Source organism: Pleurodeles waltl, chromosome 7 (genome assembly GCF_031143425.1).
Source record: "Pleurodeles waltl isolate 20211129_DDA chromosome 7, aPleWal1.hap1.20221129, whole genome shotgun sequence".
Taxonomy (NCBI): domain Eukaryota; kingdom Metazoa; phylum Chordata; class Amphibia; order Caudata; family Salamandridae; genus Pleurodeles; species Pleurodeles waltl.
The window spans coordinates 672,011,113-672,021,565 of record NC_090446.1 but is presented as its reverse complement, the minus strand read 5'-3'; the positions used below and the strand labels follow the sequence as shown (position 1 = coordinate 672,021,565).

At 42.9% G+C, this 10,453-nt stretch overlaps 1 protein-coding gene across 2 annotated transcripts in view; it reads right to left on the bottom strand.

Moving 5' to 3' along the window:
• Positions 1–3,617: 3,617 nt before the first annotated feature.
• Positions 3,618–10,453, bottom strand: part of DPYSL3 (dihydropyrimidinase like 3) — a 305,571-nt gene continuing 298,735 nt past the window's right edge. For both annotated transcript variants that reach the window (XM_069244670.1, XM_069244671.1), the window contains exon 14: positions 3,618–7,038. In XM_069244670.1, the coding sequence (XP_069100771.1) occupies positions 6,947–7,038 (92 nt within the window). In that variant the 3' untranslated portion in view covers positions 3,618–6,946. The remainder of the gene's footprint in view (positions 7,039–10,453) is intronic.

Genomic DNA, 10,453 nt, shown 5'->3' with positions numbered 1-10,453 from the left:
CTCTGATCTGCGGCTGAAGAAACGAAACGCTGCTGGATCTGTGGCTGAAAATCAATGCTCGCCAGAAACGCGACCGAAGAATCGACGCACGGAGCTGGAGAAATGATGTGCAGCATCGATGACGGAGGCTAGGAGATCGCAACTCGCGCTGCGTGGTTTTCGGACCATCGTGCGGCTGGATTTCCGACGCAAACACTGCTAGGTGTGTAAAAACAACGCAAGGCCTGCCCAGACCCGAGAGTGCTGACCAGATCGATGCATCACTCTCCTGTGGAGAGAAGAAAAGACACGCCTGCCCGTCGAAAGGAGAAACGATGCAAGGTCTCGCTCGTGAGTGAAATCGACGCACCGCAAGCCCTTTTTGACGCACACTCGACCGCGCAGGGTTATTTTTGATGCACCCAAGGTACATTTTCACCCTAACAATGTTAGTGTGTGTTTTAAACTACAGAAAGACTCTTTTTGCTTTTTAAATAATTGATAACTTGACTTGTATATTGTGGATTTTTGTCGTTTCGGTCTTGTTTTATTTTGATAAATATTTCCTATTTTTCTAAACCTGTGTTGTGTCATTTTGCAGTGTTTTCATTAAGTTACTGTGTGTGTTGGTACAAATACTTTACACCTAGCACTCTGAAGTTAAGCCTACTGCTCTGCCAAGCTACCAAGGGGGTAAGCGGGGGTTTAGCTGAGGGTGATTCTCTTTTACCATGTCTAGAGTGAGGGTCCTTGCTTGAACAAGGGGTAACCTGACTGTCAACCAAAGACCCCATTTCTAACGCCTAGCCTGGAGTTGAGGCTCCAGACTATTGTGTGCTGATATGTCTAGCTAAACTCAGACGGAGCCTTGCTTCTATTTTTCAATGCATACAGCTGATGGTTAATAAAGAGCTGAGCATGCAGACTAGGGGAGTATCCATAAAAAGAATCTGTAGGACTCCGTCAGCCATAACAGCTGATCGCTCTACAGGTGAGTTCCAATCACTGGAATATCTTTGGCACTTGATGTAAGAAACTGTTCTTTGCCTTGCAAACGTCACAGAGGTCTGGATTTTCTTAAAGAACTCAGAGATCAGTTGTCATCTGTAAGTGTATTCATGAAAACTCAGGGTACACTTCAAAGGGTGGGGTCATATGGCTTTTGACTCAAAACACTTTTTTTTTCAGGTATAGGGGGTCATTACGACCCTGGCGGAAGGCGGAGAACCGGTGTTAAGACCGCCAACAGGCTGGCGGTCTTACCTTGTGGGATTATGACCATGGCGGTTACCGCCATGGTCATCCGCCGGTTCTCCGTTCCGCCCGCCGGGCTGGAGACCTGGGTCTCCAGCCCGGCGGCCGACACTATACCACCGGCAGTATTTGGACCTGGCTTACCGCCGTGGATTTCCAGCGGTTTGAACCGCCATGAAATCCATGGCGGTAAGCACTATCAGTGCCAGGGAATTCCTTCCCTGACACTGATAGGGGTCTCCCCCACCCCGACCCCCTCCCTTACACCCCCCACTACCCCTGCCACCCCCCCCCCAAAGGTGGCAGGACCCCCCTCCCCACCCCGAACCCCAACCCCACATAACTCACACACACCCGACACGCATGCAGGCACCACCAACACACACATGCACACACCCCGACATACATGCCAACATCCACACACACAGTCAGACATGCACATCCACATTCACATATACACGCACACATCCATACAGACATACCTACAGACATACACGCACTCATTCCCAAACACGCATCACCCCCACAAGCATACACGCACTCACACACCCCCTCTACATATTCAGACCCACACCCACATGCACGCACACAACACACAACACACCCCACCCCCCTCCCCTAACGGACGATCGACTTACCTCGTCCGTCGATCCTCCGGGAGGGGACGGGAGCCATGGGGGCAGCTCCGCCGACACCACACCGCCAACAGAACACCTCCACGGCGAATCACAGGACGTGATTCGCTGGGCGGTGTTCTGTTGGCGTGGCGGTGGAGGTGGAGCAACCTCTACTTCCCCGCCTCCCGCCAGTATGGCTGTTGGCGGCTCTCCATCCGTAAAGGGACGGAGGGCTGCCAACGGTCATAATGGGCTGATCGGCAAACCGCCTGCACTGGCGGTCTTCCGCACGGCGGTCCCTCGGCGGTCTTTAAAAGGTCAAAATGGCCCCCATAGTGTCCAATCTCTAGTTATTGCATGGGACCACCCCTCAGTGCCCAGGATCTGGCTTTGACTCCTTATCAGTCATAAATAAGATTCCACAAAAGTTAAAATAGGTAGTTTCTTCGCTGTCATTTCCTCGATCTTGTGCTCTTGGTTACTGGGCGATGTTATCTCCAAAGAGCCTTACTAAAGTTTCTTACATGGTATTTTAGGCCATTACCTTTCTTCGCTCCAAAGGTAGTGCCGGAACGTCACCTTAACAAGGACATTGTGCTTTTCATGCTAGGCAATCAGCGTCACCACTTCATCACACATCACAAGATCTCACCACTCTTGCACCGTCCTAGGATCAGAGGTTTGAAAGGGAAAGGGTTTTGGGGAGAAAGGCAAAGTAGGCAAAAACATTTGATATTTTCTCTAACAAATTGCCTGCCTCCATGTCGGGGTCACCCTAAATGACAAAGGATATGGCAAGGAAGAGCATTAGCAAGCTCTATTCTATCACGTTTCTGCATCCGGGATCAACAAAAGCTGCCAGGAAATGAACATTTCTGCCATTTGATTTATTGTTCTCTGTGATTCTTATAGGTGGTTACTAATTGGTTTGGTCTTCATTGTTCAAATTCAGTTTGTTTTATTTTTTTATTCTAAATACCTGTCTTCATTTTACCAGCCGCTTTCCGTAACAAAAGCACGCTAACACCTGTGGTAACTCAGCTCAGCTCTGGTAAGCAAAGGGTTACTTAAGCAGCAGTCTTAAAATATCTTAGGTTGAGAACTACATATGATTGAGACGCCATTTATGGCATTATAGAGGCTAAAGAAGGTTAACCACTAAAAAAACGGAGTTTAGCTTGCAGAGCGATTGGATTCTTCAAAGTGGGGATTGGTCCAATAGTTCTCCATTTATTCAGTGACAATAGATTCATGGGATTTTGCAGTTGCGATGTTTTCGATATATTTATGAATTTACCATACTTGCCACATAATCCACCATCGACTACATAACTCACACATTAAAAGTAAGATGTTTTTATTTTAGATGGAGTAAACCTTACTAAACGAGTTCCATATTAGTACTGGGCAGAGGAAGGCCATGGTTAACTAGTTACCTTATAGTTGATAATTTCCTTACTCATTTCCGTAACAACTACCAATATGCTGAAATGTTTGCCCAAATAGTAGTTGTGTGCTAAAATGGTAAAATATCACTGTAACAGAGTGTGCTGCATTACTCTGCATAATCTCCCCATTCTTGCTGTATAATTTAGTCAACCTAAAACATGATGTGGTTTTGAATTGCAGCTTACTTGCAGTGGCCAAGCATATAAAATGGTGACCACAGTCATAAAACGACTTGCCATCTATAATACAAGATTTCTAAGAAGGGGCTACAATTTTTCTTGAGGCTTCAACCCATACACGCAAATAAAACCAGACAAGTTGTTGGACAATGTTTTAATAACCAAGTACTGTAACAGGTAACATTAAGAAGTTGACTTCCCACACCCAAACCCTTTCCCGTCCCCCAAACACACTCCAACAAAGTTGTCATGACATATACAGGTTTCTGCAAGCTTTACTTTCTATAAACCATTTCTAGTAGGGTCCATTATACAACTAGGGGGACTGGCACAGTGGATGGCTTCAGGCTGTTAAGAGATAGTGTGGCTTATTCTGTCTTTAAAATGCACCAGTAGCTTTTCAAAATTAATTTTGACAAAAAAGATTGTAAAATAAGAGGGATTTTTGAATGCAGGAGCATAGATGTCTCAATGCCTTGACCAGGCTGCTGCGTTTGTGAGGGTTTCTGGATTTTGCCAAAGGGATCTCAGGTGGAGAAACCTAAATGTATGTAGGATGGCGAGATCATGCTGCACGAGTGGTGTCTGTGTTCTTACTATATCCCTGTCTTGCTTTGCATTCTAAGGGATATTCGAAATCATGGTAAAATATGAGGTGATTGATTGTTTTCAAAAGCCTCCCCAGATTATCTAACAGGAGGACATATTCAACTAGAGGAATCCATGATCTTTTCTTTGAAGGATAGGTAAGAATGCTCCTTTCACGTGCTACTGCAACTCAAGACACTCCACTTGATAGACACTTGCAGAATAGTGCTGTAAAATGGCAGAAGAGGTTGCTGCTGACGTGGTTCTAAATTCTGCCTTCTCTATACAACCCATGATCTCCTGTGAATCACTTTAGGATGCCGCAGCTTGCTTTTTCCTACTACAAGTGGCTTCCCAATGCCTCAGCAGCACAAAAGCCCCTGAATAACGCTGTTATATGCCCTAATAATAAATAACTAAGGGTGTGAGCAGAAGGTCTGCTCAACAAATTGACGTTTTTATGAGAACTGAAGTGTCATGTGAGTCATGCAAAGTTCATGACATTCTACAGACTGACCTATTACTACACCAATGATCAAGTGAAACCCTTTTAAAATAGATATAGAAAACAGATTACATTGTAAAGACACGGGGCTTATGGTTCATATTTTGGCACAATGAGGGGAATTGTGGCAAGTTCCAGCAGAATGATGGCCTATCCTGGTCATCTGTGATGTTGGAATATTAATATTCTGTACCCATGATCAAACAGTTTGGCACAGTTAGGGAAAGAGGCACAGGAAGGGGCATATTGTGACAAATATCTCACAGAAAGACAATGATGGCATATGCAGATGTATTGTTGGAATATGCTTGCATAGCAGATGTTTTGCCCGAGAGATAGAATATTCTGGCACAGAGATGGGATATTGTTACCAACCCTGAGATATTCTTGAACAGAGGTAAGAAACTCTTGCTGGTAGGCTTGATGCCTTCATATCTTCAAGCAGAGTGAAACTCAGTCTCAGTTGTGAGAACTTGAGGAGAAGTAGTGCCTCATTCACAAAACGTAGCAACTTGAGAACCAGACTACATTCAGGAAGTTTTTTATTTTTCTTATTTCTTAAAAAAAATAGTTACGCGTTTCTTGCTTTGCATTTCCAAGTCACATGAATGTTGCTGTGTTTCTTGATGTGAGCAGTGTTCTCTTTATTCTTAAGGATTTTCTGAAGTGTTTGGTGGGACTGTCAAGAAATGACAAGGACAATAAATAATTCAGCTGTACCTATTTAGGGGTAGTGTCGTCCAATTTCACCAGCAAACACACCTTTAACCTGCTTTGGTGGGACACTTCGATAACAAGTGAGTAGGAGGTTCAAGCTATATGCTGATTGAATGCTTATCTCTTAAACTAAGACTTCAACACACAAAAAGATTATAGTGCAGGTTTCAGAAACAGAAACGTTGACTGGTGACAAGCGGATTTTATGGCTTCGGTTTAGTTTAGAACTATGGACTCTGGTTCATCTCGATAGTATCCACCTAGTAAATAAAACTGTGTAGTTAACAAGTAGTTGATCCAAGGATGTTAGTGGTATAAAAAATTAAAACCTCTTAATATATGATTGGGCGGAAATGTATGACAGGGTGGAAATGGTCACGTCACATGAAGACGTTAATTTCTCACCATCCTGGAATCTATTATTAATTGTCGCGTTAGGGCACAAGTGCAGCATTTCTGTATTTTTAGTCTAATAGTTTAATTCAGAGGCAGGTTGGTAGAATGGATAAACTATTTATGAAGAAGCAGTACAGGTGGCTTGTTTTCATTGATCGAGTTTCCTGCATGTGCATAAAACCTATTCCTCTTTGCTACAACTTTGGCTTTGCTTCAGAAGCCAATAAAAGTCACCAACTGTGATTAACCAATAATAAGCCAGTGTAATAAGCAAGTTGATAAGCCAGTGTAGACGAGGGGCATGGATCGTATCACAAAGATTAACTAATGGCTTTGCCACTGCCATAGCAGTGCTTCGAGGGCGCTGTCCTAGGGGACGGAAAAGGGAAGGTAAGAAAAAAAAGACAAGTAAAATAGGAATGTGTCTTAGAAAAAGCATAGTCAAAGTGTTGCTCATAAGCAAAGTATATACACATGTTCTAGTATTTGATAGATTTTACATGTAAGTGTATGCACTTTCACACCACCAGTGCTGATGACTTAGCACTGCAGGAAGACCCTAAAATGACACACGAAGCACAGGCCCCTGGAAAAAAGGGGGTCAAGGAGCACTCTTTGGAAGTCATCTCGTCGAGGTATGTCTGAAGATCTCCGAGTCAGTAGAAAAAGTGGACTAGTAAAGCGGGGGCAAGGGTAGGGTAAGTCAGATGTGAGAGGTCTTTAAATACCAAACACCTAACTGGTAGTTGGCCAGCTTCTGTGTGATGATGAAGACCCCTGATGACTTGGAAGGGATTGATTGAGAGGCAGGTTACCGCGTCATCTACACTTCCACTCTCACATACTAGAGCACTTCACTACTGGTCTTGACCGCAGGAGAACCCAGCCATAGACAGAACAAAGAGAGGAGAGGCAGTCAGCCAATAAGATGGACTAATTAGCAGAGAGAGGTCTGGTGCCCCACGGAATCAGCAAACAGAGGTTAATGGGCATTTAATGGCCTTAGGATAACCCAGCAAGCACCAGAACCAAATGTGCATTATGAAAAATTAAGGCTATGCATTAGAAAAAAAAACAACATCCTTAAAGCTAGGTAGCAGACTGTATTTGTGACAGATAAGGCTTGAGGCTCGTTGATTCTTCACACTGAGTTTCTTTTCTTTTTTTTTTGTATTTTCCTTCTTAAATACCATTGTACCAATGCGGTTCTATCACCAACACCCCGCCCTTTTCCCCCCACCCTTCAGCCCACTCTGGTATGTTTAGCTCAGAGATGTTATATTGGATCTGCCACCAGGGGGAATAACAATTCGCCGGCTAGCTACCCTCGCTCCGCTGTCGTCTCCCTGGTTACCTGAAGAAGAAATATGAAGAAAAAAAAGGAGTGAAAAAGAGTCAGCGTGAAAAAAGTTTTCTAAAATAAGCCAAAAAACATACTTTAAATGCTAAAATCAGCAACTGCTCAATATTATGTAAGAATAGAACGAAACAAACCTAATATTAAAAAGCCACTGCATTTCATTGTTTATAATGAACCACAATCTATACCTAGCTGCACACGAATTGACACAAGATACTCTGATTGAGATCATTAGTGATATATGTTGTAACATTGAAAAAGGCATTGTTAATAACTTCATGCATGAAATCAATGATATTCTATTACATAATGTATCACATGTGCATATAAGGCTGTTGTTGCAGTGATTGTTAGCATATGTAATCTATACAATTGTACCTAGAGAAAAAAAACGTTCTGTACTATTATGATCACAATTGTTACGTCATCAAATTTATGAGAAGGAAAAGAGTGATACTGTTAAAATATTACTTATTTAATTATAGTTATTATTTTCAATAGGACTTCTTAGCTCTATGATTATATGATATTAAATAGGATGCACATCATAACTTTGATGCCCCTTGATAAATCTGCATGAAACGTTTCAAAGAAAGTTCACTACTTTGGCTCCTTCATGGTAAGTTTTCAACTGATTCATCAAGAAGGGGAGAAGAAAAAAGGGGGAGGGTGAATAACATCGATTTCCCATGTTAATTGCCAAAGAAAACGTTGCTCTCTAGTACGGAAAAAATGGCTGAATGAAATTACACAAAAGTTGCCACAAAGTTTTTACTTACCTCAGAAAGCGTGCTTTTTGTTATTTAATGTAAATCAGTTCAGTAGTTTTGAAAACAAAAATCATTTAAAAGGTGCTTTGGTCATTCATGAAGAGTTTAATGTCCTGAAACATTAGTGACATCTAAATAGTTATGCATCCCACAGAATTCCGGAGCACCAAACACTTAAAAAGCACTTGAATCTGATTGGGTAAGGAAGATTATCTACCATCTGCCAATGGGGTACAGCTGTATTCGGGACAATATCACAGTACTTTGCCATCTGACTTGCCAGCCAAAACAGCTCAAGATTATTTTGCAGCGATCATTAGAATCAAGTCCATATTTATGGGCCTTTGGCGCAAGGCAGCACACCAAGTCACCTTGCTAGGCTGCCCTGAGTCAAAGTGAAAAGGGCAGGAATGTGCTGTATTTAAGCAATATGGCACATTTCTGTCCTTTTCTACTGCTCTGCTGCTGTTTTGGCAGCCTAGCGCCTTTGCATGCACCTTTGCACCATGATGCTATGGTGCCTGGGTTGCAGGCAGGATTGTTTTTATGCAGGAAGGGGTAATTTCCTGCAGGAAAACAATCCTGGGAGGCTTTTTCCTTTTTCTATGAGTACTGCAGAATGCAGCACACATAGAAAGAGGAAAAGACAAGGATAAATACAGATCTTTCTCCTCATTGTGCCTCGCTTGGGGAGGAGTAAGCTTTTGACATATTCCCAGGTTTACAAGGTCTTGTAAATCTGAGGATGCATCAAAATCCATGGGTGTTGCATAGAAATGTCCACCACAATGGCCATGGAGTACCTCGCTTGTGTAGAGTAAGGCAACACAGAGATCTGCGCTGCCTTGCCTTACACCACAACTATGATGTCATTCAAAGCCATGCAAAGTGGCTTTGCATAGCCTCATAGGTATGAGCTCAAGTTTTGCACCACCATTGTGTCACAAAAAGTGATGCAATCACGGCCAAGGGGCTCATAAATATGCTCCCCAATCGCTATGTCTTGAAAACGTTTTTAGAAAAGGACATAAGAAGGCAGAGTGTGGGTACCATGATCCTCAGGCACTCGTGGGGCAGAGGAAGGTCCAGGATAGACCCCCCAGTAATGAAAAAAAAAAAATGAATTCAAGTACTACGACTCTCTTGTAGGAACCATCTCACCCCTCTTGTGATGAACTGCAGAACTCCCATGGGAGCAGCCATCAAGCTTTACATCACATTATTGTGGCACAGTGCGAGCTTCACCACTGAAGCTTGCACTGTATGACAGTACAGTGGGGTAGGGGCCTACAGGACTAAAATAAATTAAAGAAAATATGAAGGCGAAGACAATGTGTGTTGGACATAGTTGGGCATGCATGGGGGATGTCTGTGTGTAGTACGGGCTGGCTATACGTGGGGGTTGTGTGTAGGGTTTGGCTGAAGGCTTAGTGCTGTGGCCAACCGCCACCGTGCACAGCCAAAGGCCTTGTGCAACCCGGGTTGTCTGCTTGCTAAGGGTTATCTGTTGGCCTGGTTTAGAGTATGATAAAAAAACGAAAACTCACTGAAAAAACACAAAGGAGAAAGTGATGCTATACTTAGGCTAATTTCTAAACCTTTATCTTACATTACACTAATCCTGAAATTTGCTGGAAAAAAACAAAGCTTCACAAAAACAGGTTAAAAGAACATTATAATTAATTGTTGGAATAATATATTAGCTAAGGTTAAGAAACTTCAAAATCACAGAACCACACACCTTTATAGTTTAGACTAAACTATGTGGTCATGCATCATTTGCCAGACAGGAGTAGCAGGCTGACACACTTCTGTCTGGCCCATCTTCACCCAAAAGGGATGACCATAAATGAAGTGTAGTAAGCAGGTTCAATACCTACAATGGACACATATTTGCTAATCTTTCAACACTAAGAGACTGAGTACTGCCTAAAGTAGGAGAGTACCTGACACCGACACCAGCATACCACAAAGCTAAGAGAGGTGAAAGGGGAAGCACAGGAGTCATACTCACTATAGGAAAGGTCTCTGCACCAGAGACTCTGATTATGTGAACTTTTGTAGTCTGTAGTATTGATGTTTTATATTGCACACATCAAGTTAACGTGTGTTTGGTGTCCATTGATTGCTGACCTTGTTATACCTCAACCCCCACCATTAAACTTCCTGAGAAGATGTGATTGCTTGTAATCACTTATAACTGAGAGCAAAATGCCGACTGTGGTGTACTTGTCATATCAAACATACCAAAGGTGATAAGAGGATGCTTGCAATAAGTCTTACCACTAGCAGTCACTTTAGAGAGCATTTCAACCCATGTTTTATTTGCTTACCATGCCACCTCAGATTAGATCCAGTAATATGCAAATCAGCTTGCTCCCACTCTGACCTGCCAAGCCGCGTCTTAAGACAGATGGGTTTGAGAAAGCACAGGCCTCCAGCTCTCTAGTGAGCGCTGAGAGAGCCCGCTGCCACCAAGCCTGATGCTGCTTTCATGCAGGTTATCAGCATGAAAGCAGCGTCATGATTGGTTAGTGTCATTTCCTGGTTTCGTGCATTAAAGTTTCTAAGAGCAGAAGGACGCTGCAAGGAAGATGTCTGAAAGTAAGTGCCTTTTTTTCTTTTCTTTTTTATTATTC